Source organism: Astatotilapia calliptera, chromosome 7 (genome assembly GCF_900246225.1).
Source record: "Astatotilapia calliptera chromosome 7, fAstCal1.2, whole genome shotgun sequence".
In the NCBI taxonomy this organism is placed as follows: Eukaryota; Metazoa; Chordata; class Actinopteri; order Cichliformes; family Cichlidae; genus Astatotilapia; species Astatotilapia calliptera.
Genome location: NC_039308.1, coordinates 17,308,472 through 17,335,272, shown reverse-complemented (window position 1 = coordinate 17,335,272; position 26,801 = coordinate 17,308,472). Strand labels below are relative to the sequence as shown.

General features: G+C 42.6%; 1 protein-coding gene across 5 annotated transcripts in view; it reads right to left on the bottom strand.

The window, feature by feature from the left end:
* The window catches only part of loxhd1a (lipoxygenase homology PLAT domains 1a), a 56,357-nt gene that overhangs the window by 5,096 nt on the left and 24,460 nt on the right, over positions 1 to 26,801 (bottom strand). For 4 of the 5 annotated variants that reach the window (XM_026173465.1, XM_026173464.1, XM_026173466.1 and 1 more), the window contains 26 exons: positions 15,642 to 15,718; positions 15,364 to 15,560; positions 15,077 to 15,269; positions 14,804 to 14,964; positions 14,380 to 14,716; positions 14,094 to 14,245; positions 13,243 to 13,376; positions 12,842 to 12,993; positions 12,612 to 12,716; positions 12,404 to 12,532; positions 12,137 to 12,304; positions 11,881 to 12,062; positions 11,618 to 11,734; positions 9,677 to 9,839; positions 9,275 to 9,429; positions 8,929 to 9,138; positions 8,090 to 8,216; positions 7,763 to 7,971; positions 7,447 to 7,632; positions 6,016 to 6,143; positions 5,786 to 5,903; positions 4,201 to 4,378; positions 1,883 to 2,068; positions 1,600 to 1,770; positions 1,373 to 1,505; positions 32 to 187 (listed from right to left, as the gene is read on the bottom strand). In XM_026173465.1, the coding sequence (XP_026029250.1) occupies positions 32 to 187; positions 1,373 to 1,505; positions 1,600 to 1,770; positions 1,883 to 2,068; positions 4,201 to 4,378; positions 5,786 to 5,903; positions 6,016 to 6,143; positions 7,447 to 7,632; positions 7,763 to 7,971; positions 8,090 to 8,216; positions 8,929 to 9,138; positions 9,275 to 9,429; positions 9,677 to 9,839; positions 11,618 to 11,734; positions 11,881 to 12,062; positions 12,137 to 12,304; positions 12,404 to 12,532; positions 12,612 to 12,716; positions 12,842 to 12,993; positions 13,243 to 13,376; positions 14,094 to 14,245; positions 14,380 to 14,716; positions 14,804 to 14,964; positions 15,077 to 15,269; positions 15,364 to 15,560; positions 15,642 to 15,718 (4,224 nt within the window). Of the gene's footprint in view, positions 1 to 31; positions 188 to 1,372; positions 1,506 to 1,599; positions 1,771 to 1,882; positions 2,069 to 4,200; positions 4,379 to 5,785; positions 5,904 to 6,015; positions 6,144 to 7,446; positions 7,633 to 7,762; positions 7,972 to 8,089; positions 8,217 to 8,928; positions 9,139 to 9,274; positions 9,430 to 9,676; positions 9,840 to 11,617; positions 11,735 to 11,880; positions 12,063 to 12,136; positions 12,305 to 12,403; positions 12,533 to 12,611; positions 12,717 to 12,841; positions 12,994 to 13,242; positions 13,377 to 14,093; positions 14,246 to 14,379; positions 14,717 to 14,803; positions 14,965 to 15,076; positions 15,270 to 15,363; positions 15,561 to 15,641; positions 15,719 to 26,801 lie in introns of those variants that run through there. The other variant, XM_026173468.1, reaches the window with a different exon arrangement.

Here is a 26,801-nt window from a genome sequence, read left to right as displayed (position 1 = left end):
AATGGCTACAGTGGGGAAGCAGCTGCCTTACTTGTTTCCCAGTTCTCTTTCGGTCACAACAACCTCCTCCACGTGCCAGTAAACCTCCCCCTTTACTTTCTTTCCATCCTTGGGTGTATGGCCCAGACAGATGCCAGCAATATCACCCAAGTTCTTGGATGAAAATTCAAACCTGTCAACATTTCCCCTAAAAAGAGAGAGGAACATGGATTCGTTGGTGAAAGTAGCTATTAGAGCAGGGCGATATGACCAAAAATATTTATCACGATATACATTTGAAAATTTGCGATAACGATATAACTGACGATATAATTGACACTAGACAAAATACTTTACAACTCCACAATTGTATTAGTGCAAAAAACCCCATCAATGTATTTTCACTTAAACAAGCAGCTGTTTTTTGCATTAAAGTTATATAAAAATGTAACAGTGCAAATGCAAATTCCTTGCTGACAGTTTAATCAAAAGTCATTTCCAGTGGAAATTAGCCAACATATCCTCAGCATAACTGTGTATAATATCCACAAAACTTAAAAAGAGCTTATATACACGCAATACGGTAACATTATGTTGAAGCACAGTACGTATCACTCCGCGAGGCTGTTCCCTACGATAGACGTAATGCTCCGACAATCCATCAAGTGGTGCAGGTTTGTAGCTTAGCAAAGTCGTACTAAAACATCAGTCAGTAAACACAACCAGAATTCAAACATAAGGCACTCGGTATTATAAGAGGCAGTGTCGATTTTCAGAAAAATCAAAGGATTGATTTTAAGTGTGCCGTATTTTCCAAAAAACACGGTAATAACCACGGCCCGCTAGCACGCTCTACCAAAAATAGTGCTTTGTTGTGTATCTGACGGACGAAAGCTAAACCAGTTCCACACCACTGAAGTTGCAGCATTTTTACAAACCAATTATGGTTCATCCTTTTCATTCAACGATCCGCTTTCGCCCATGTCATTCTCCGTCGCCGCCGTGCCTTTTTCGCCATGTGCGTATGAAAACAAAGGCACTGCGCATGCGCGTTTTACCCACATTCTATCGCGATATTTCATTTTCTTGTCATTGCCCAACATTATACGGGTATTACCGTGAACGGTATGATATGGCCCAGCCCTAGTAGCTATTCCCTTAAATTGCTTTGCCTTAATTGAAATTCACATCACTGCCAGTTTGTTCTGTGTCAGAATTAATCTTTAACAGGATGGAGTGTAGTCATGACATCAGAGTGCGGTGCTGGTCTGGTCTTAAGTATTTTGGATAATCATCATGAGGGCAGAGAGAGATGCAGAGGGAAAGAAAGCACATTTCTTTTTCATGCAAACAAGCTGCCGGTGACTGAGTTAATCTTGCAGCAAGTACCTACCGCAAGAACCTCTTCTTCTTTGAGGAGTTCTCCATTACAAATTCTTTTGATCGACCCTTTCTCCCTTCAAGTACAATCCAGGCATTTTCCTTGGTTTCAGCTGTGTCTCCAGTTGTGATACAAATTTCATACTCTGTCATAGAGAAAAGGAGACTCAGTTACAGTAAAATGTTGTTGCACTAAACTACAAGGGGGGATAATTGAATGCTGTGAGGTGCTAGCCTTACTGGTCTTTTCATTGAGGTCCAAGTAGTCATTGTTAGCACAGGCCAGCTCTCTCATTATCTGTCCATCATCATCGTTCTTGGCAAGCCAGCGGTCACAGGGGAAACGAAATGTTTTGTCCATGATCTCGTCCTTCACGTCAATATACTCCAAGTGCCAGCCTGGAGCAATACCTGCATGTAACGAGATGCAAAAAATACCAGTGTGCAGTGCTTTCAAACTTTTCATTCTAAGAACAGCTGAGCTCAGTCTAAGCTGTTCACCGTGCCAGTTAGAGCAGCTGACCTGTGTTATCGTGCCAGACTCGTACTTTGGAGAGGTCTCCCATGCTGAGGATTTCTGGGAAGCGAAACGTGTCCACCTGCTTGCGTTCAAACTTGTTGGACTTGTTGCACTCTTTCAGCGCCAGTGTTCCTGTGTCCCCGTTCTCTCCAAAAATAATGATCCACACGTTGGCATCAGTGCCTGCCCCTGAAGAGATGCAGCAGTTTACTATTTAGAAAAAAAAATCCTCGACAATAATAAGGGATTTTTCTTGGTTTGGTTACACTTTTAAATAAACATGGGTGGAACCATGGACAGAACTTTGCTTGGATTTTAGTCTATAAAGTCACAGCTTCCCAGTCTACATGGTCACTGAATGCAATTAACTATAATAAAAATGATTTACTGTCACTCGAGCTAGCTCTAATTATATACGTGCAAAGCAATTAAGCTATATCAAAGAGTTGTATGGCAGTAAAAAGGCTGTACAGCAATAGCAAATCACCACCTGAAAAGTAAACTGGGGAGCAGTGAGAGCTGGGTTCTCTGACTCATACAGCGCATCTATAATCCCCCTGTGCTTTATTATTTTATCACAGTCGGTTAGATCCTGAGTGAAACCTCACTCAGCCTGCAGCATGTTTTCAGTGTCCTTGCTTAAACTCGCTTCTGTAGAGTAGGCAAAAATGTTGATCATTTAACAATCCAGCAGTTGTAATAAGAAATTATCACGCTGGCAATATTTGAGATCTGGATATTTTTAAAGTTATATGTAACATATGTAACTTATGTGACATATATTCTAATGGACACACTTGATCTTCAGTACCTCTTTATAGTATACGTGCTTAGGAACAGCTCTGCCTATGTGATGTTGTTTGTGGGTGTGTTTGCATCTATCAGCCTTGCTCATTTTTTCCTCCCAGAGCCTTAGTGGCGGTGCAAGGCTACATGTCAGCTTCCAGTAACTGACAGTGGCAGAGAGCAGCCCTTTGAAGTCGGCTCAGACTTCTTGCCATTCTGATCGTATTGATCAGCAGAGCAACTGAGCTAGATGAAAATCCAGGGTGAAGAAAAGATGGAGCAGCGGTGTGGAGGGCTTCTGAAGAGGATCTCTTTAATTGCCACGAGGGATTCAGCCATGAATTATTCCACCTTTGCCTTTGCCTAGGAAAACAACAAACCCCTGCACAAGGGCAGGCAAAATGAGGCTCTAACTCTGCATTGATCTTTGGGTAGTGACTGAAAACACGGGATGGCAGTCATACAGTAATTAGTCTCTTCCAGGCAGCAGCTCGTTTGGCTTTGATGGGGAGGGTTTCACAGGATGTTCACAGTATAGAGCCACTCACAGGTGCTCAAATGCAGAATACTCTCTGGTGTATCCTTTGAAAGTGGTCCGAAAAACAGATGATGAGGATGTGATCCAGGAAACGCTTGACAAATTAAATGTGTCCGCTGACCACAGAGTCCTTCAGGATCCCCCGGGAAGAGCTGGAGGATGTTCCTGATGAAAGAGGATGTCTACTCTGCTCAGTCTCAGCACCCCTGAACCCAGAGAATAAAGGCCGAATGGACAGGGAATGCTCATAGGCCTGTTAAGTATACTTAGAGTGCCCTCACTGACCCCACAGCTCAGACCTCAACATTTCAGTTATTATTTGGTTTTATGTTGACACATTAAGATATGTGCAATCAAAACTGGGTATTGGGACTCTTATAGAAAAAATGTGCTTCATGTTTCTAATCTTACCTATTTGCTTGTGAATAAGTAATCATTTGATATCGTCAAGCCCCTAAACATGTTCAGATCAAACAATATGAATCTTAAAATGGCCACAACAAATATTGGCAACCTGTAACTAGTTTAAAAAACAGTGTCTGAAAGAAGCTTTTATGCTTTTCATTTCTTCTGTCACATATATCCTGTTGCAATGATGGGTTCTCATATTAAACACAGACAAATTTTCAAATAATTATCTAGCATATGTGCAAAATCCCTTCCCTCATCAAAGTTGTCCCTCATATCTTCATATTTTGCTTCCAAAGAGTCAGACTTTCCTGTATTTTTCAAAAGCACTTTGAAAAATACTTTTCCTGAATTTATGAAGAGCTTTCAAAGTTTTTCTTTGGACACTGGGCAGTCCAGTCATTATGCTTGACCTGATTATACTTGAAATTTCAGAGGAAGGTTTTGTTTGTTTGTTTGTTTGTTTGAATCATTTAACATTGATCTATGACTCATTCAAACATAAAAGGACACCTTGAAGATTTCCATGTATGTTTGGACAAGTACTGCATATTTCGAATGGGACCACAGAGCTGGGTTGAGAACCTACCTGCGACGTCACTCGTCTTGACCTGGACAATGTAGGTAGTGACCTCCACCATCACCTCCTCGTCCACCAAAGCTGCCATCTCACAGATCAGTGTCCTTTTGGGTCCATGTGTCCTGGACAGCCACCCTTCATAGGTAAACACAGACACCTCCTCCGTGGTCAGGTTACGCATGATCACCTGAATGCACAGAATTAGCTTATAAATTAGCAAAGCGTTTGGAAGATTGCATTATAATTATTAAAGGTAAGATTTAACAGTAATAAATGCTGCTGTGGTGTGATGTATTACAACAGGAGTATAAATATCAACCTGCAGATGAAAGTTCAGGGCATCATCAGTAGTAATGCATTCACTTATGATTGATATTGCTATTACTTGAACCACAGTACTAGTGTATTGAATGCTGTGTCATATTATGGCTGGATGACTACTGTGTTACCAGCAGGTACACTAATCCTGCCTCTCTGAAGGTTTCGAGTTTCTAATAACAGGAAAAATCTTCTCTGTTAGGCCAAGAATCAGCCAGACATCTATTAGCTCTCCCTTCTGCGTATTTATCTGGACAGATTACTATGCTGGCAGTCCACCTGGTGCACCATTGTGTCAGTTTCAAGGCGACGACCTGTCCATAAAGGCAGCATATCTGCTTGTGATGCTGAACACACAAGGCTCTGTTCAGGGTCAAGTCAAGGAGATGTTCACAGCGGCTGAGACTCGGGCACGGATGGACAGGGCTTTGTATTGTTTCTGACTGCTCTGCCGCCCTACAGGCATGGTGCATTTAGTAGAGAAGACATTTGCATAGGAAATGTGTTCTACTTCATCAAAACCTTTAGCCTGAGACTTCACACTAAATTTAGTGGTGGGAAGTGATATCATCCTCACAGAATCATTTAAAAAAATCTTTCAGTACTGAGGCAGTCAATTCCAATATGTTGCACTAGTATTCTGTAAATTAATTTATATATAAGATGAAATGATTTCTCTCTCGAGGCCAAACACGGTGCTCATTTGTAGCGTGTGCGTACTGTAAGAGAGAGCGTGTCCGTGATTCAAGCAACAGCGGCACGGAGAATAAAATGGGTCAATATGCTCACTCCAGGAGTTCTGGGCCCTGCTCTGTGTGTGTTGTTGCCTGTGTCTTTGTGTGTGGTTGAATCATTGACCGTTCTCCTGCAGGCAGGGGTAGATGTGTGTGTGTGTGTGTGTGTGTGTGTGTGTGTGTATTTGTCTGTGCCATATAATAGATTGAATGATCCTGTGACCTACAGCATGTGGTGCCAGGATAAAAAAAACACAAGCCTGTGAGTGCTTTGTACTATTGATCTTGGAATGAGATAGCGATTACTCTTCTGCTTTTTATGTTGCTGGTTTTATGTTTTATGGTTGAGATCTGCAGTTTCTTCTTTATAACAAATTAGGCCTCGACAAGAACAAAAAATTCTATGCATGATATTACTAAAGAGCTCAATCTGCACACGTTCCCTTTTGCTCTAGCTGTTCCTGGGGTTTTTTCTAAACCCTTTTTACCAAATAAACATCTTCTAAATGACTGCATTGTATCTGTGTGCCTGGTGAGCCGACCTTGTCAAGAAACCAGTCGGGCCGACTGCCTGATCCATCTATCCGGAGTCGCATTTTTCTCAGTGGGGCAACGTCATCGATCTCCATGTTAAAGGTGTCCTCTTGACCTCGCTCAAACCTTTTGTTCACCACCACATCAAAGCACAAAGTTTAGAATCTTGAGTATGAATTGGTCCTCTCTTTATTTTACAGTTAGATACATGAATGAAAATAGAAATCATTGATGCTACCTGTCCTCATTCTTCTGCAGCAGCATCTCCTCTGTACTGCCGTTGGCCCCAAAAACAGTCATGAAGATCTGGGTGTCTGTTCCCGCATTCTGCACATCTCCGGTTACCACTGTCACCTCATAGATAATCTAACATGGAAAGATTATCAGACATCAAACAATACTATCCTCCCACAAGTACATCTACAGCTTCACTGGACGAGCACATACGAATTAATTCAGTCATTTTAAGGTTGTAAACAGTGATAAAATAAACACAAATGCAGACATTGGTTATTTAATAGCTATGCCATGAAAAGGGAGGTGACAGCCAATATTTTGGGGCTTCCAGTGTAGCAACAGTTGTGAATATCTGGGCTAAGAATTCCTGTTCTGTGCACCAGTGAAATATAAAGGAGCTAAACCATCGTGTAGATGGATGCTGATGGTTTAGAGTAGTTGTAGGCAACTCCAGGCCTCGAGTGCCGATGTCCTGCAGGTTTTAGATGTGTCCTTGATCCAACACAGCTGATTTAAATGGCTAAATGACCTCCTCAACATGTCGTGAAGTTCTCCAGAGGCCTGGTAATTAACTAATCATTTAATTCAAGTGTGTGTATACAGGATGAGATCTAAAACCTGCAGGATACCGGCACTCGAGGCCTGGAGTTGCCCACCCCTGGTTAGAGTCCAGTTTGGCAAACACAAATCCTGATGTTGCTAGGATTTTCACATCAACTGCTGTCTTCTGTGCGTGTCAACCACCATGATGTCTGGCTGGTTGGCCAGAAGCTGCGCCTGTGTGACAGTCAAAGTCCCATAGGACCTTCGCCATGTTGCTCTCAACTACCTCTGGAGGTGTCTCCCATCAGGACTTGTGGACTTCTCTATATGCCACACAGGTGTTCATCTACACCATCCTAGCCACTAGGTTTTGTCTCTATGGAGCTAATGCTTAGGTCCTCTCCTGTGCTGCCGTGATCACCATCTGTCCTGTCCTTTAGGCCAGCTTTCTCTAGACACTGAAAGGATTTCTTAATTTCCACTTCTTCAGTCTGTTGATGGCAGACCCCATGGAGGGCCTTGATCTTCCTCCTGTTCTTTATCACAGTCTCCCTTCAGCTGCCTGAGACACTGTTGTCATGCTGTTGCTTTTCGTTTTATCCTGAATCACGGCTCTGACAGTCACTAATGATAACCCTCCTGCTTAGTAGAGCCTCAGCTTGCAAAAACCTCTGTGCAATGTGAGGTGTTTTCATGTCTTGAAATCAGTGGAAATGATGTCCTCTTGTGGACAGCTTATTATATATTATTATACATGTACTATGGTAAGTTTACTACTTTGTACTTTCTAAATTATTCTCTTGTCTTAATTTAACTCAGTAACACCATGATGTATGTATGTTGCCTGCAACATGGCTTTGCTTTCAATAACACGTCTACATTTACAGACCTTTTGGGAGATAGAAATGGCTTCTGAGTCCAGCACACTGAATACTCTAGCAGTCAACCCATCTCCTCGATCTTTGGCCAGCCAGCACTTGCAAGCAAATATATATTTGACCCCTTTGGTTGGCACAGCAACACATAGTTCATCAACCAGCCAGCAGCTCTCTGGAGTGGCCCCATCATGGCCGAGCTGCAGGAAGGAGAGAAACAATCACTGCCAGGAACGTGGGTGTATTTTTTCTGTGTGTTTCAGTGTGTGTGTGTGTGAGAAGCTATGTTAGTGCAAAATCTTCAGTGAAACAAATTCACCTGTCACTCACCTCAACCTTTTTGATCTCCCCCACATCTGAACCGTGGGACTCGAAGCTCTCCAGAGAGCCGGCCTCAAAGCCCTTCCTCCCGTCTTGCAGGTCCAACCACAACCTATCTGTCTGGGTGTGATTAGCCCCGATAATGATGACATAAGCCCTGCTGGTGGTGCTCGCATCCCTCTCCAGTCCAGTGTAGATGGTGATGTGATAAGGTATGACTGCATAGAAAGGGCCGAGCAACTATTCGTTCATTTGATGCATTCAAGGGATTAACAACAAACACATGAGAGAGCATCAGGTGAACTAGCAGTGCAGAAGAGACTTGAGTTTTCTTACTTGGAAGATCAATTTTTTCTTCTTTCTTCTTCTTGTTCTTCTTGTTCATGTTATTGTCGACGCTTTTCTGCATTAGAGCCAAGTTCTTCTTTTCACTGGCCGAGCTCTCTCGAACTCCTTCATAACCCTGAGAAAACAGAACGGACACTTAGTGATGCAGCAGCCATATCTGCAGAGATACAGACCCAAGTCGATGCTAAGCCACTAAATGTTTTACAAAGACTTCAAAAAGGTGCTGAAATTATTTCAGGTGGTGTGCCACGAAAGAACAAAAAATGAATCCTAGTCACTTTGGTGATCAACCGCCATTCACTTTAAAGTGGATCTGTCACACTTTTTCTCATGTTATGTAACATATACAGCAGGGCTCTGTGTTACAGTGGTAAATGCGCTTATACAGCCAAAGTTTCAAAGAATGAGGTCAGCATATGTGCAAGTAATTCATATGAGCCAAACACTGATGTGAATTTCAAACTTTTCAAATTCATTTATTTTTTACTCTTGGCTCTGTTGTTGGGAGAAGATCTCCCTAATATGGTCTTCTCAGGCACACAGGTCCGGCTGTGAGCACAGAAACCCCACCCACTTGCTGTTCTCTGTAATTGAGGGGCTGCCAATGAGAATAAAAGGGAGCTAAAATGGCTTTTATTTGGTCTGTAAATGAACTGAAGGGCAGTTATTATTTTTTTGCTATTGTAAAAAACATCTAAGAATAAAAATATGGAGCTAGAACTGAGGACATTACGTTAATTGTGCTCAACTAGTGTAAGAAATAGAAGAAATCAGTATATCAAAACCTCTTTCATGTAAGAAGTAGCACTTTAGATTGTTCATGTTACCTTGACATAAAAGTATCTTTGGATGCGTCTATCCTCTCTCTTCTTGGAGAGCCAGCGTTCACATAAGAAGAGGAACACCTCTTCTGTATCAATGTCCAGCACCTCCACCTGATCCAAGTACCAGTCAGGACTCACCATACTGTTATCATGGCGAATTTTTATTTTGAAAATCTGACCGAGGTCTACTGCCTCTATAGTGAACTTATCCACCTGGGAGAAGAGAAACATTCAGGAAATAACATCAATGTTGTGTACTTCTTTTTTGCTCTGTAATCTGGAATATATATATATATCTACAGTGTAGGAGACAAGAATTAAAAAGGTCACAAAGTTCAAGCTTTCTTACAGATCCTCTTTCAAACTTGTTGCTGTTTGTCTCCGACTTGCTCAGTTTTCTCTCCCCGGTGTCCCCCAGGTCCCCGTAAATGGTGAGGAAGACGTTGGCATCAGTGCCGGCTCCATACACATCACCTGTCATCACGGAAACTTTGTATGTGTGGGCTGTAGTGGGAGACAGTGATCACAGACAGGCAGGGGATTTTGTGTGAGGCTGCTGCCAGGAAATAGATTGAAAATGAAGCAATTTTGCATCGTAGTTTGATGCTGCTGTCATAACAGAGACTTAGTTGGGGGTATAAAGGACCAGAAGGGAAAACTGTCTCCAAACTAATGCTCAGAAGGGCAGATAAAAAGACAGGATGACAAATCGTTTTTGTGTTTCTAATAATGCAGCCAGCAGGTAACATACTCTCCAGAGCGTCTTCCACCTCGACTTCAGTCACTTTCAGGCTTCCATCTCTTGAAAGTTTCTCTGTGATGATGTCAGAGGGCACAAGCTCTCTCACCGTTTCTCCATCGTCCTCTGACTTGGCGAGCCACCGCTCACAGGGGAAGATCACGGTCTCTGAACCCTACAAAGAGACGATTAAATTCTGCAGTTTAATCTGTGTGTTTGTGTCTCGGAGGAGGATCAGCAAACAGAATATTTAGACTGGCTGAGCAGCAACCCAATATGTTGAATCACAAATGAAATCACAGTGCTGCTTGACCAGCTAAGAAGACAACATCACCACCTGCTGATTAAAAACAGAACTGTTCCGTTATTAGAAGAAGGGAATCAGAGGATGTGCTCCTGAGTGCTGAAATCAATCTTGTGAATGAGGCTTTCGGGTGTGGCAGCCCAAATACAGCCCTAATAGAGTGTCAGTCCTCTGCGCAGTGAAATGTAACTCTGGGCGTTTGATATACGGCTGCACAGTTTTAAAAACTTGAGTGCTGACATTTAATTTATTTTTTATATTTGCACTCAAAAAGCAAATATGGTTCTTTTTAGGTATTTAAATGTTTTAGATTCACAATTTACACACAAAACATGCAACAGTTTCATGAGATATGATCACCTGTACTAGGTTGAAGTACCCATAATATACACTCACTGGCTACTTTATTAGGTACACCTTATTGGACCCCTTTTTTGCCTCCAGAACTCCCTGAAATTTTCATGGCATAGAGTCAGGTGCTGGAAATGTTTCTCAGAGACTTTGGTCAATATAGACATGATAAAATCACACAGTTGCTGCAGATTTGTCAGCTGCACGTCCGTGATGCCGAACCCCTAATCCCACCACATCCCAAAGGCCATTTGAGGACATTGGACTCATTGTAATGATCAAGAAAACAGAAGATGGGTAAACTGTGGTCATAAAGGGGCGGACATGGTCAGCAACAATATTCAGGCAGTCTGTGGTGTTGCTCTGTGGTGCTCAGTTGATACTAAGGAGCCCACATAAAATATCTCCAACACCTTTATACCACCACTAGTCTGAACTGTTGGCACAAGGTAGGATGGACCCATGCTTTCATATTTGTTTACCTAAATTCTGACCATATCATCTGAATGTTGTGGGAGAAATTGAGGGTCAGACAAGCCAACATTTTTCTAATGATCTATTGTCCAATAATGGTGAGCCTGTGTGAATTGTAACCTCAGTTTCCTGCTCATAGCTGACAGCAGTGGTTCCCAATTGTGCCTTTAAGGTATGCCTTCTGCATATCTTGGTTGCAACAAGTAGCTTTTTGTGTTACTGTTGCCTTCCTAACAGCTGGAAACAGTCTGGCAATTCTCCTCTGACTCCCAGCATCAACAAGACACTTTTGCCAAGTGAATTCACTGCATATTATCTCTTGTCCAGGCCGTCCTCTGTAAACACCAAAAAGGTTAGCGCAGGAAAGCCCCAGTGGATCAGCAGTTTCTGAAATATTCACACCAGTATATCTTGCACCAACAACCATGCTACCTTCAGAGTAATTTAAATCACCTTTCTTCCCTATTTTGATGCTCAGTTTGAATTTCAGCAGTTTACAGTCATGTCTGCATCACTAAATACATTTGGTTGGTGCCATCTGATTGGCTGATTAGATATTTACTTTAGCAAACCAGTTGAATAGACAAACCCAACAAAGTGGCCCTGAGTATATCAAGTAGTTCAAATTACCTTCACCTCTTTCTACAGTACAATGCTACTTGCACACTTTCTGTGCTGTCAGCCATCAGTAATATTAATTCACCAATATATTACTGCAATATTCACCAAAGTTTTCTAAACTGCTATTATCAGCTACTATCATATTTTTTACTTAAGCCAGTAAAACACTTTCCCCCTGTTCATGTATCCTCCGCAGACAGTACCTTTCCTTTCCTGAGGAGGCGTCTGATTTCCACTCTGTCCAGATGCCAGCCTGGGTTCACCCCACGGTTGTCATGGCCAATACGAATCTTCTCAATTACATCTCCGACATCTTCTAGCTGCACAGACAACAGAACACTTGGATAAACGGACAACTTTCACAAGTGCAGTTCATTGCTGTAAATGCAGAAACACGCTCATGACTTTGCTGTTCTAGTCCCCAAAGCAGGATGAATGTATTTATTGCTTCCCTTATTTAACTTACCTCAACAATAAACATGTCCTCAGCTCCTCTCTCAAAGTACATTCTCCTCTCCCTCTTGTTGACACACAGGGACTTCTGTTGGGTGCACACTGCATCTCGGCCATACAGGATGATGAAGACGTCTGCGTCTGTACCGGCTCCAAACACGTCACTTGTGAAGATTTTGATCTCATAAGGAACGACTATAAAATGGAATAATAACCAATTAAGTTACACTTTTAATACAGTTAGAATATGGTGCACTTTTCTGACTTACATGGTGTGTAAAACTCTGTTTGAAGAGGATTAGGGAAAAGCTCCCTGACGATGGCTCCATCATCCTCTCCTCTGTCCAGCCAGCGGCCGCAGGGGAAGTGTAGTTTCTGTCCCAGAGATGGAGCATCAATCTCCACCCAGTCAAGAAACCAGCCTGCTGACCCTCCCCCTTAAACATTAACAGAAAAGACTGTGATCATTTATGTAGATGTAGTCGGAGTATTTCTGCATTATTCTCGGCACAGGCAGCCAGTCGGTCCTAATGTACCATTGTTGTCGTGTCCAATACGCAGCTTTTTCAGGGGTCCGAGGTCCACGGCCTCCACAGTGAACACATCAATCATACCTCGCTCAAACTTGTTCTTATGGGTCTTTGAAGCCTTCAGGTTAATAATTCCTGTGGATACAGAACAGACTAATTATCATTTTAAACACAGAAAGCAGGCAAAAAGCGCAGCAGTCACTTCCAAAGCTACCTGTGTCATCCTTGGTGCCATACAGGATCATAAAGACGTTAGCGTCTGTTCCTCCGTACTTCTTGTCACCAGTTTTTATCCTCACTGTGTATGTTGTTGACATGGCTGCAGGAAGAAGTTACCACATTTAATAATCTCTGTGTTATATTTCTCAGAAAAACTCAGAAAACGCTCGATATCTGACATCGGTCAGACACTTCTTTCTTCGTACGCAGTAACGTTGCTCTCACCTTTCTGTTCCAAACCAAGAGTAGCTTCAGAGTCATCTTCGTCATCATCATCTCCCTTCTTCATGAACGCCTCATCCACAGGAACAAGCTCTCTGGCAAGCTGTCTGTCATCCTCATCGACAGCCAGCCACCGTTTGCAAGGAAAGAAGTACCTAAAATATATATGCCAGGATACATAACTTTTCCATGTCAAAAAATTTGTTTAAAATATTTCCCACTTCACACCACACAGTGGTGCTCTAGCACACACGCAGAGGCTCTGTCTGCTATGTAGGATGGGGATTTTTTGTGAACCCTTTGTGTTTCTGAATTTGTGTCTAGTATGACTCAGCAAAGTGCAAATTTGCTTTCTCCATTAAGGGGTCCGTTAAACATATAACATCAATGTGCTGGTGACATACGTGGTGTCATCTTTGTTGTCCACAATCTCCACTCTGTCCAAAAACCAGCCGGCGCTGGCCTGGCTGTTGTCATGGCGGATCCTCAGCTTCTTCAGGGTCCCCAGGTCGACTGCAGAGATGTCGAAAACGTCCTCCTACGTCGCCCGCCAACAAGCCCGGTGACAAAGGGTCAAGAAATGCCACAGGTTAGCGGACCATGAGAACCTCATCACTTATTCATCTGATCTTTGTTTAACCCAGAAGGCTACCGAAGCCAAACATTTGTTTGATGAGAGACTTTGCCAGGAAAACAGTATCAATTACAGCAATCCTGACAATGCCAGACGGCATTGTCAGGATTGCCTGACACATCCATTGCCTGACACATCCATGACGGCATTATAAAAACATCAACATGAGATTTAGCATTTTAATAAGGCTGATTTTTAGGCCTTGGTCAGGTTGGGCTGCCTGTTTCCCCCATATACAAAGTCTCTGCAAAGCCAATGCAATATCCTTCATGGACAGACATGGTAGTGATATCCATATTCTCCTTTAACTCTTTGCAAAATGTCAATACATGAGTCAGTGCGATTCAGTTTTCTTTATATAACACTAAGTCACAATAACAGTCACCTCAAGGCTCTTTAAATTGTAAGGTAGAGATCCTATAACAGATGATCCCCTATGAGCAAGCACTTGGCAACAGTGGGAATGAAAAACTCCCTTTTAACAGGAGAAAAACTCCAGCTAAACCAGGCTTAGTGAGAGGGAGTCAATACCACGACTGGTTGGGGGTGAAGGGAGGAAGACAGGAAAAATCAAGAGTTAACAAATTGATTTCCTTCGGATTTTCAGCAAACCGGGTTTACCTGGCCTTTCTCAAATTTGTTTAGGTTGTTGGATTTCTTGAGGTGTCGCTCTCCCGTGTCGCCTGTCTCTCCGTAGATGTTGATGTACACATTGGCATCTGTCCCTGCCCCCCACATCGTCCCAGTGAACACATGTATCTCATAGGAGTTCACTGTCGGAGAAACACAGTAAATCATCAGCGACATTATGAAAATGCACATGAGGGCATTGGCTTGATTTTCAGGCTCACGGGCTTCAGCAGCAGATATCAGTGAGTCAACATGACCACATTCATGCTCTACTTACTCTCCAAGTCGTCATTATCCTCAGTCAGCAGCTCAACCACAATCTCCCTGTCCTCCTCATCCCTGGCTAGCCAGCGGTTACAAGGAAAAATAAATGTCTCCACCACTTCCTGCAGCTCTTCAATTATCTCCACCTCCTCCTCCTCTTCCTTCTTCTTCTTTTTCTTATCTTTCTTCTTGTCCTTTTTGCTCGTCTCTTCTTTCTTCACCTCAACCTGCACCATAGCCATCGTCAGGCGCTTGATGTCCACAGTCTCCAGAAACCATCCGTCTCCAATACCCTTCCCGTTGTGGTAGATACGTATCTTATAGATCTTACCAACATCCTGAGCCTCAATCTGGGTTGCAGACATGAAACAAAAGTCAAACCAGCAACTCAAATCTCTGACAGACGTTGACATAACCTAAGCAGTATTAATACAGACCTTAAAGATGTCAGTGGTGTCACGTTCAAAACTGTTGGAGCGACTTTTTAGAGGCAGAACTTCAGTTTTTCCTTCATATCCATAGATCTGACAGAAGACTTTGGCGTTAGTTCCACCTGCACGCACGTCACCTGTGACTACTGTCACTTCATAGTTGATTACTGTTATAGGCAAAAGGATTAAGCATTATGAGAAGCAGTGTATCTCAACCTATCACTTTAAAAATGATTAATTCTGGCTGTGCAAACTGTTTTTTGCTTTTGTGCCTTTTACATTGTTCAATGTCCAACGTCTCGCTGGGATAGAGCTCCACCTCCACCTTTCCATCAGCTTCATCTTTACAGAGCCACCTGTGACTTGGGAACATGTACTGCTTTCCGTGAACCGGCACAGAGATCTGCACGCTGTCCAGAAACCACCCGGCCCGCAGTCCCTCGTTGGTGTGACCTATCAGAAGTCGGTTGATCTGCAAGCATCAGAAAGCACACAGGCAAAAAGAAACATAAATAAATGTCTTAATGTCTGTCTAATTACATGCAGTACAAGTCTTGCAAACTTACCTTCCCGATATCAGAGGTTTCGAAGGTAAAGATATCCGTGCGACCTGTCTCAAAGTAGTTCCTGAGATCATTGTCGGAGACTGCTAATATCACCTTGCTAGTATCACCCTTCTCCCCATACAGCTTGACGAACACCTTGGAGTCCGAGCTGGCCCCGTTCACACTGCCTGTCTTGATTGCTATCTGGTAGCTGACATCTGAGGAGTGAAAACAATCGGTTTAAAAAACTGGTGTATGCCTACAAAACTGGGCTTTTTAAAATGTTCTTGTGTACTCACTGAAGAGACGCAGGCCGTCTCCCGCTGGAACTAACTCACGGACAATCTGTCCATCATCCTCATTACGGTCCAACCACCTGAAGAAAAACACACATGTAAATGTACCTCAATGGCGTAAAAACAGAATCAGAGGAGCCTTCCTACACACTTAGAAAATCCCTGGAAATGGAAATATTAAAAAGATGACATAATATTTATGTATTCATAACTTCACTGGAAGAATGATGCTATAGGACTGACAGAACCTCTGAAGCCACTGAACAATAAGAAGAGGAAAGAAGAGGAAACAGACAGAACATGATATTAACTGACTTACATTTTAACGGTTACATTTTCCAGATTAAAATCCCAATCATTAACTTAATAATTACAAAACATTTAAGTGGCCTAACATTATTCATGTAACAATTTCCACACTGAAAGTGGGAATCAATTTTCCCTGACTGCCAAATCAAACAGACAGGAGGAGGTAACACTGCACCTCAGCCTTGTGGTTTTGGCACCACTATTAGAAGCACAGAGCTGGCCACATTCATTTAGTCTCCATTTGTAATGGCACACTCGTCCATCAGCTGCCTAACTATTTACACGCAAGCCACTGGAGAGCTAGTGAAGGTAAGAGCGGTCAATTTACAACACTTAAGAGAGATTTCGAGCTGGTGGGAGGATTTTGTCTGACTGGATTCTGTCTGTGTTGGTTTCAGAAGAAAGTGGACACTACAAAATGTATGCAATTTCTGTATATAAAACATATATAAATATGTATGTAATATACAAAGTAAAAAATTTTACACTTCTTGTGAAAAGATTGACATCCATCCATCCTCTTAGTCAATTCAATGTCGCCGGGGGGGGGGGGGGCTGGAACCTATCCCAGCTGACTTTGTCAGAGAGGTAAGGTACACCCTGGATAGGTCGCTAGTCTGTCGCAGAGCTACCACATAGAGACTGTAGGAGCCATATGAGTTGTTTCCGTCTGACTAAATGGGTTGGTTTAAGTGGACTCACTGTATTGGTGCATGGGTGTGGGGCGTGTCTCATGGGTGTGGTATAAGGTGAAGGTGGTTGCACTCACTTGTACACAGCACCTGATGTGATGAGCAGAAGGTAGGGTGAGCACGAGGCAAAACTTTCTGTTGACCGCAACAGAGCGCAACAGAGCGCAACAGAGCACAACTTGAGCGTAACTTGAATGATTTTGTTGTATTTTAACTGGAACTTGATGGTGTTTGTATATCGGAGTACTAATTAATGCCATAAACCAGGTTGTAATTGGACATAATGGTTAGTACAGTTATCGACGAGTTGTAGTTATTTGTTTGTGCAATCTGTGCGTTTGTTTGATAGTTAATCCTATGTGCCGATGTGTATATATTGGACGGTTGCATGTGTAAATAAAGAAGCAAATGTTACAGAAGTGTTTTGTGCGTTAATTGTTGCGCGTCATCAGGTGTCCTCATGTTTAGCCTGCCGCGGCCATTGGTTGGAGTAGCCGCAGCAAATGTCAACAGAAAGAGCTCTTTTTAGGTTTTATTGGATTATTTATGAAGAGCTGAGTTTTATTGATGATAGTTTTGTAGTTTGCTGTTGCCTTTGTCCACCCGCCTTTAGATTAAGCCTTTGGCTACACTAGCGCATTTTGTTCAGGAGTTTTGTTCCCCTGTTAGGTTTTAGCAGTACAGCTGCACAAGGCGTTGTACTGATTTGCTTTCTAGTATTTGTGCATCAGGCGGCTGAAGCCATTGGCTTGGGAGTACCGCCGCAGTTTGTGTTTAAGACAGTTTGTCTTCCTCACAGCTGACGGTATGGAGGTACATAAATACCCACCGCTAGTATGTACGGAAGACTAGGTTAAGTTAGTTAGGTTTAATAGGCAGTTAGTGGGGGATATTGCTCCTGTCAATTGTGTATGGCCAGGGTTTATGAAGTGAACGTCATCAAGTTGAGGTGTTGGAATGAGGCTGTGTGGCATAGGTGCAGTTCAGCGTTTGGATTTCGTAATGTTTTGAAGAAAAATGGAGACACACCAATTAACACAATATGGTGATGTGGATGGAAAGAAAAGACAGCCAAAACCGACTGCTAAGGCTTTGGAGAATCAGATTGAAAGACTGCAAACAGAACGTCACACTAAGATTAATAAAATTAAAAAGGTCATAAAAATTATTAAAGAGTTAAAGCAATATGAGGATAATGTTTCAACTGTTCAGGCTCAGTTAGAGAATTTGTCTGTGTTGCTTAAAGAGGCGACTCATCTGCATGAAACCTTGCTTCCTTTGCTTCCTCAAGCAGAGCAAGAAAAACAAACTGCTTGGTTCATAAGTGTGCGAGCACATAATACTGAGTTTATGGAGGAGATAAAGAAATGGCTTCATGATGCAAAGGGAAACCCTCAGAGCAAAAATCAGGTGTCTGAGCTTGATTTGCCAGATTTAAATCCACCTGGTGTTGATTCCTCTGATCCATTACCTGCTGGAAATGGTTCTGGTGTTTCTAGGCAGACCGGGAATGTTGGTAAAGGTGCTGCGATAGATGATGTTAATCCAAGTGATAGCATCTCTAATGTTGGAAACAAAAGTAGGAAAAGCAGATCATCACTCAGTGGCTCAATGGTTTCATCTGCCTTGTCAGCACGCATAAAGGCAGAGGCTGACATGGCTGCCCTTCTTGTTCGACAGAGGTTGTTGAAAGAAAAGCATGCTTTGGAAGAACAAGAAATACAGCTTAAGAAAAGAAAGGAGCTGCTTGACTTGGAAACTGAAATAGCAGCCTCAGCAGCAAAGGTGAATGTTTTAAAAACTTCTGAAATGTCCCGAGTCTCAAGTGCTGCTAATGTTAAATCCGATGGAATGAATTCGTATTTAGAACGAGAGCAGGGGCGTTTAGCCGTTTTAAATCCTAATGCTCCGACGTTCAAACCTGTGTTACCAGAACAACCATATCAGGGTGTGGATGCTAGTGATCATCAAGCACAGGTATTGGATGTAAGGCCCAAGTTTAAAAATACTTTTCAACCCAAGGTCGTTTCGTTGGAAAGGGCAGAGACTAAGTTGCATCAAGTATTTCCAGGTGCAGTTTCAACTACTCAGATGATTTCACAGTCCCACGCACAATCAAAACCTCTCACACATACAGGGCAAGGTGGTGAGGGTCATGATCATTTAGTCACAGTTTTGAAGAAACAAAATGAAATTACAACTTTATTAGCTGAGCAGCAGTCTCTGTTTTTGTTACCAAGACGTGACATTCAGTTATTTGATGGCGATCCTTTGCAATATCAAACATTTATGAGAGCTTTTGAGCACATGGTGGAGAGTCAAGCTCACAGTGCTAAGGATTGTTTATATTTTCTCGAGCAATACACTAGAGGCCATCCAAGAGAAATGGTCAGAAGCTGTCATTATATGCCTGCTGAGTATGGATATGCTAAAGCTAAATCTTTGCTCCAAGAGAACTTTGGCAATTCGCTGAAAATTGCTGCTGCCTACGTCGAAAGGGTCAGTAAATGGCCGTCTATAAAATCTGATGATGTGAAGGCTTTGCAGGAATATGGGTTTTTGTTAAGGCAATGTTGCAATGCAATGGGGGACGTTGAGTCCTTGCATGAGTTGGATGTCTCTGCTAATATGCAAGCAGTTATAAAAAAGTTGCCTTACAAGCTCAGGGATAAGTGGAGGAATGTTGTCTGCGATCTACAGGAGAGATTTCGACGTAAAGTGTCTTTTTGCGATGTCGTTGAGTTTGTTGAAAGGCAAGTTAAGATTGCAAGTGATCCATTGTTTGGAGATATACAGGATCCTCCGACAGCCACCAGAAAAGATGCGAGGAATAGTAAGCCTCAGTTGTACCCCAAGGCTAAGCGGAGTAGTTTTGCTACTACAGTGGCCAAGGTGGAAGGGAAGATTGAGCCAGCACTGAGGCGAGAAAATGGTTCAGTTGTGACGAAGGCTTGCTTGTTTTGTGGAGCAGGGCATATGTTGGATTTGTGTCCTTCATTTGAAAGAAAGTTACACTGTGAAAGATTATCTTTTTTGAAAGAGAATGGTGTGTGTTATGGTTGTCTGCGCATTGGGCACAGAAGCAGAGACTGTAGGAAACGTCTCTTGTGTAAAGTTTGTAGCCAGAAACACCCCACACTCTTACATATTCACTCCAAGCGGAGGGAAAGTGTCGCAGTGCAAACTATAGGAGGGAGAGAACCATCAGATGAAGGTCCTTCTTGTGCTGTGCAAAGCAGTGGTGTTACTGGGGCCGGTGAGCAAAATAGTGCTCTGTCCGTAATACCAGTTAGAGTGAAGTCTAAGAAAGGTACTCAGTCATTGGTAACCTATGCTTTTCTGGATCCTGGGAGTTCAGCTTCATTTTGTACGGAAGCACTCATGAATAGGCTAAATCTTTCAGGAAGGAAAACTGGCATTCTTTTGCGGACAATGGGTCAGGAGAAAATGGTCAGTAGCTATGTGGTTTCAGATTTGGAAGTAGCTGGTTTGGGTTTAGATAATTACTGTGATTTGCCTGACTTATTTACTCAAAAAAGCATGCCTGTTCATCAACGTAATATTCCCCGACAGGAAGATCTCGAAAGATGGCCACATTTGCGCCATATTAACATACTGGAGATAAATTCCGGGGTAGACCTGTTGATCGGGACCAATGTGCCCAAGGCTTTGGAGCCATGGGATGTTATTAGAAGTCAAGATGGAGGTCCCTATGCAGTAAAAACTATGCTGGGTTGGACGGTGAATGGTCCTCTCAGAGAGGATTGTAATACTGACATTTTTGATGTGAGTGTTAATAGGATTTCCGTAGCAAGATTGGATGAACTGTGGAAACGTCAAATGAAGACTGACTTTCCAGAATGTATTCAAGATGAGCAGTTGGCTTTGTCTAGAGAAGACCAGCAGTTTATGGAGTCAGTGATGGATTCTGCTAAGTTGGTTGATGGTCATTACACCATTGGTTTGCCTTTTAGATGCAATCAGGTAAACATGCCAAATAATAGGAAGGCTGTAGAACAGCGAGCTCTGAGCCTTAAACGAAAGTTTATTAGGAATGGTTCATTTCATGACGAATACACCAGTTTTATGACTGAAGTCATTTCTAAAGGGTATGCAGAGAAGGTGCCTGTTGAAGAGTTCGATCGCTGTGATGGAGGATTATGGTATATTCCACATCATGGGGTGTATCACCCACAGAAGAAGAAGTTACGAGTTGTCTTTGATTGTGGTGCTTCGTTTCAGGGAGTGTCTCTGAATGGACAACTTCTGGAAGGCCCAGTTCTCACTAGCTTGCTAGTCGGGGTCATAACCAGATTCCGAAAAGAACATGTGGTGCTCATGGCAGATATTGAATCCATGTTTTATCAGGTCAGAGTACAAAGAGATGACTTAGATCTGTTAAGGTTTCTGTGGTGGCCGGACGGAGATCATAGTCAAGATCTGGTGGAATATAGAATGAAAGTACACCTCTTCGGAGCTACTTCATCCCCAAGTTGTGCGAATTTTGCCTTGAGGAAATGTGCAGAGGACAACAGAGATCATTTTAGACTAGAGGTTGTCAACAATGTTTTACATAGCTTCTATGTGGATGATTGCCTTATCTCTGTTGGTTCTGAAGAGGAGGCAGTGAGGCTCTATCAGGAACTTGTTGCTCTTTGTGCTAAAGGAGGCTTTAAGCTCACAAAGTGGGTTAGCAACAGAAGAGCAGTGCTTGCTGCTATACCTCAACAGGAGCGATCCAAGGAGATGAAGGATCTGGATTTGGATAGTGATGTGTTACCGGTAGAGAGAGTACTGGGTGTACAGTGGTGTATCCAATCGGATACATTCAAGTTTAAGATCACACTGAAAAACAAACCTCCAACAAGGAGAGGGATATTGTCCCTTGTGAGCTCAATCTACGATCCATTAGGGTTTTTGGCACCTGTGGTGCTGCCTGCTAAGTTGATCCTTCAGAAACTATGCAGAAGTCATTGGGGTTGGGATGATGTGTTGCCAGTTACTGTTGAACAAGAATGGACAGTTTGGCTAAATGATCTTTGCCTTCTTGCAGATTTTAAGGTCGACCGGTGTCTTAAACCTTCTGATTTTGGAGACGTTGCTTCTGCTCAGTTACATCACTTTGCAGATGCAAGCGAGGAGGGTTATGGCACAGTCACTTATCTGCTGTTGCGCAGTACCCAGAATCAAGTGCATTGTGCGTTTATAATGGGTAAAGCAAGAGTGGCTCCATTAAAACAAACTTCCATTCCTCGCATGGAATTGACAGCTGCCTTAGTTGCGAGTAGAATGGATAAGATGTGGAAAAAAGAGCTGCAAATGCATTTGCAGGAGTCGGTATTCTGGACTGATAGTACCTCGGTGTTAAGGTATATCAGCAATGAAACCTCAAGGTTTAAAGTGTTTGTAGCAAACCGGGTGACCGAGATACTTAAAGTGTCCAAACCTTCCCAGTGGAAATATGTTAATACATCATGTAATCCTGCTGATCTAGCCTCCAGGGGGGTTAAGGTGCAAACCTTTTTGAGGGATGATTCTTGGTTGTCAGGGCCAAACTTCCTTGTTGAACCAGAAATTAATTGGCCAGTGAATCTTGATTTTGGAAAGAGCTCCATAAATGATCCAGAGATTAAAACGACTGTTTTAGTCAATGCTGTTGGTACAAACGAATGCAAAGATGGGGTGATGAAGTTCATTACTTATTTTTCTTCGTGGACTCGTCTAAAAAGGATGGTTGCATGGGTTCTTAGATTCAAAGATTTGTTGCAGGAACTTAGTAAAAAGAGGAAACAGCTGGAAGAAAGCTTTGCATCAAGCGTGACTCAAGAAAATCTTGAGGAAAGGCTTAAAAGAGAGTTGCAAACTGTCAAGGACCATGCTGCTAAAGGATTTCTTTCGGTAGAAGAGCTTAACAAGGCAGAGAATGCAGTTCTTTGCTTTTGTCAAAGAAGGAGATATTCAGATGAAATCAGTAGGTTGCAGAGGGGTGACAGGGTGAAGAAGAGTAGTGAGCTCTATAGGCTTAATCCTAAATTTGAGAATGGTGTGTTGAGAGTTGGAGGTAGGCTTAGTAGGGCAGCTATGCCTGAAGATGCAAGGCATCCAACAATTATAGCCAGGGATCTGCATATTACTAACCTAATACTTCAACATGTACATCAGAAAATAGGGCATGGTGGACGTAACCACATGCTGTCCGAATTGCGGCAAAGGTATTGGGTTCCAGGTGCAAGCATTGCCATAAGGAGGATTTTGGCTAAATGCATAGTGTGTCGCAGACTTCATGCAGCATCAGGATATCAGATGATGGCAGACCTTCCACAAGATCGCATCTCACCCGATGAACCTCCATTTTCTCGGGTTGGAGTGGATTGTTTCGGACCTTTTCAAGTTAAGCGTGGAAGGTGTGAAGTAAAGAGATATGGAATTATCTTTACATGCCTGGCTGTGAGAGCTGTGCATTTGGAGGTATTGTCATCTTTAAGCACAGATTCTTTTATTAATGCGCTTCGTCGATTTATATCAAGGCGAGGTCAGGTATTGGAGATACGATCGGATAATGGTACCAACTTTGTGGGTGGTGAACGCGAGTTGAGAGAGGCAGTGGAAGGATGGAATCAGGCACAGATTCAGGAGATGCTGCTGCAAAAGGGCATTAAATGGATTTTTAATCCTCCTGCTGGTTCCCATCATGGCGGTGTTTGGGAACGTCTCATAAGGTCTGTTAGGAAGGTGTTAAATTCCATTTTGAAAGTGCAGAATTTGGACGAAGAAGGCCTTTGTACAGTTCTTTGTGAGGCAGAGGCTATTGTGAACAGTAGACCAATAACTAAAGCCTCTACTGATCCTAATGATTTGGAGGCCTTGACTCCTAACCATCTGTTGTTGCTTAAGACCAAGCCATTGATACCACCAGGAGTGTTTCAGAAGGGGGACGTGTATGGACGACGTCGATGGAGGCAAGTACAGTACATGTCTGACCTGTTCTGGAAGCGCTGGGTCAAGGAGTACCTGCCCCAGCTTCAAGAGCGTCAGAAGTGGCAGAGAATCGGACGGAACTTCATTCCTGGGGATGTGGTTATCGTTGTCGATGATTCTGCGCCTCGTAACTCTTGGGTGACTGGAAGGATTGTGGAAGCGATTTCTGACAGTAAAGGACTTGTACGTCGGGTTCGTGTTAAGACAAAGACTGGTTGTTTGGACAGGCCGATCACTAAAGTGTGTCTTCTACAGGAAGCAGAAGAGTCATGAAAATTGACATTTTTTAAATATCTATTTGCATTAAGGTATATTTATTTATTTGGAATTGAAATTGTATTTTTGAATGTTTGATAAAAGATTGATTAGGTTTATTAGTGTCTCCTACGTGGTAAGTATGCTGTAATTATTGCTCTAAAATAATTAGGGGCCGGTATGTAGGAGCCATATGAGTTGTTTCCGTCTGACTAAATGGGTTGGTTTAAGTGGACTCACTGTATTGGTGCATGGGTGTGGGGCGTGTCTCATGGGTGTGGTATAAGGTGAAGGTGGTTGCACTCACTTGTACACAGCACCTGATGTGATGAGCAGAAGGTAGGGTGAGCACGAGGCAAAACTTTCTGTTGACCGCAACATACCGCAACAGAGCGCAACAGAGCACCACTTGAGCGTAACTTGAATGATTTTGTTGTATTTTAACTGGAACTTGATGGTGTTTGTATATCGGAGTACTAATTAATGCCATAAACCAGGTTGTAATTGGACATAATGGTTAGTACAGTTATCGACGAGTTGTAGTTATTTGTTTGTGCAATCTGTGCGTTTGTTTGATAGTTAATCCTATGTGCCGATGTGTATATATTGGACGGTTGCATGTGTAAATAAAGAAGCAAATGTTACAGAAGTGTTTTGTGCGTTAATTGTTGCGCGTCATCAGGTGTCCTCATGTTTAGCCTGCCGCGGCCATTGGTTGGAGTAGCCGCAGCAAATGTCAACAGAAAGAGCTCTTTTTAGGTTTTATTGGATTATTTATGAAGAGCTGAGTTTTATTGATGATAGTTTTGTAGTTTGCTGTTGCCTTTGTCCACCCGCCTTTAGATTAAGCCTTTGGCTACACTAGCGCATTTTGTTCAGGAGTTTTGTTCCCCTGTTAGGTTTTAGCAGTACAGCTGCACAAGGCGTTGTACTGATTTGCTTTCTAGTATTTGTGCATCAGGCGGCTGAAGCCATTGGCTTGGGAGTACCGCCGCAGTTTGTGTTTAAGACAGTTTGTCTTCCTCACAGCTGACGGTATGGAGGTACATAAATACCCACCGCTAGTATGTACGGAAGACTAGGTTAAGTTAGTTAGGTTTAATAGGCAGTTAGTGGGGGATATTGCTCCTGTCAATTGTGTATGGCCAGGGTTTATGAAGTGAACGTCATCAAGTTGAGGTGTTGGAATGAGGCTGTGTGGCATAGGTGCAGTTCAGCGTTTGGATTTCGTAATGTTTTGAAGAAAAATGGAGACACACCAATTAACACAATATGGTGATGTGGATGGAAAGAAAAGACAGCCAAAACCGACTGCTAAGGCTTTGGAGAATCAGATTGAAAGACTGCAAACAGAACGTCACACTAAGATTAATAAAATTAAAAAGGTCATAAAAATTATTAAAGAGTTAAAGCAATATGAGGATAATGTTTCAACTGTTCAGGCTCAGTTAGAGAATTTGTCTGTGTTGCTTAAAGAGGCGACTCATCTGCATGAAACCTTGCTTCCTTTGCTTCCTCAAGCAGAGCAAGAAAAACAAACTGCTTGGTTCATAAGTGTGCGAGCACATAATACTGAGTTTATGGAGGAGATAAAGAAATGGCTTCATGATGCAAAGGGAAACCCTCAGAGCAAAAATCAGGTGTCTGAGCTTGATTTGCCAGATTTAAATCCACCTGGTGTTGATTCCTCTGATCCATTACCTGCTGGAAATGGTTCTGGTGTTTCTAGGCAGACCGGGAATGTTGGTAAAGGTGCTGCGATAGATGATGTTAATCCAAGTGATAGCATCTCTAATGTTGGAAACAAAAGTAGGAAAAGCAGATCATCACTCAGTGGCTCAATGGTTTCATCTGCCTTGTCAGCACGCATAAAGGCAGAGGCTGACATGGCTGCCCTTCTTGTTCGACAGAGGTTGTTGAAAGAAAAGCATGCTTTGGAAGAACAAGAAATACAGCTTAAGAAAAGAAAGGAGCTGCTTGACTTGGAAACTGAAATAGCAGCCTCAGCAGCAAAGGTGAATGTTTTAAAAACTTCTGAAATGTCCCGAGTCTCAAGTGCTGCTAATGTTAAATCCGATGGAATGAATTCGTATTTAGAACGAGAGCAGGGGCGTTTAGCCGTTTTAAATCCTAATGCTCCGACGTTCAAACCTGTGTTACCAGAACAACCATATCAGGGTGTGGATGCTAGTGATCATCAAGCACAGGTATTGGATGTAAGGCCCAAGTTTAAAAATACTTTTCAACCCAAGGTCGTTTCGTTGGAAAGGGCAGAGACTAAGTTGCATCAAGTATTTCCAGGTGCAGTTTCAACTACTCAGATGATTTCACAGTCCCACGCACAATCAAAACCTCTCACACATACAGGGCAAGGTGGTGAGGGTCATGATCATTTAGTCACAGTTTTGAAGAAACAAAATGAAATTACAACTTTATTAGCTGAGCAGCAGTCTCTGTTTTTGTTACCAAGACGTGACATTCAGTTATTTGATGGCGATCCTTTGCAATATCAAACATTTATGAGAGCTTTTGAGCACATGGTGGAGAGTCAAGCTCACAGTGCTAAGGATTGTTTATATTTTCTCGAGCAATACACTAGAGGCCATCCAAGAGAAATGGTCAGAAGCTGTCATTATATGCCTGCTGAGTATGGATATGCTAAAGCTAAATCTTTGCTCCAAGAGAACTTTGGCAATTCGCTGAAAATTGCTGCTGCCTACGTCGAAAGGGTCAGTAAATGGCCGTCTATAAAATCTGATGATGTGAAGGCTTTGCAGGAATATGGGTTTTTGTTAAGGCAATGTTGCAATGCAATGGGGGACGTTGAGTCCTTGCATGAGTTGGATGTCTCTGCTAATATGCAAGCAGTTATAAAAAAGTTGCCTTACAAGCTCAGGGATAAGTGGAGGAATGTTGTCTGCGATCTACA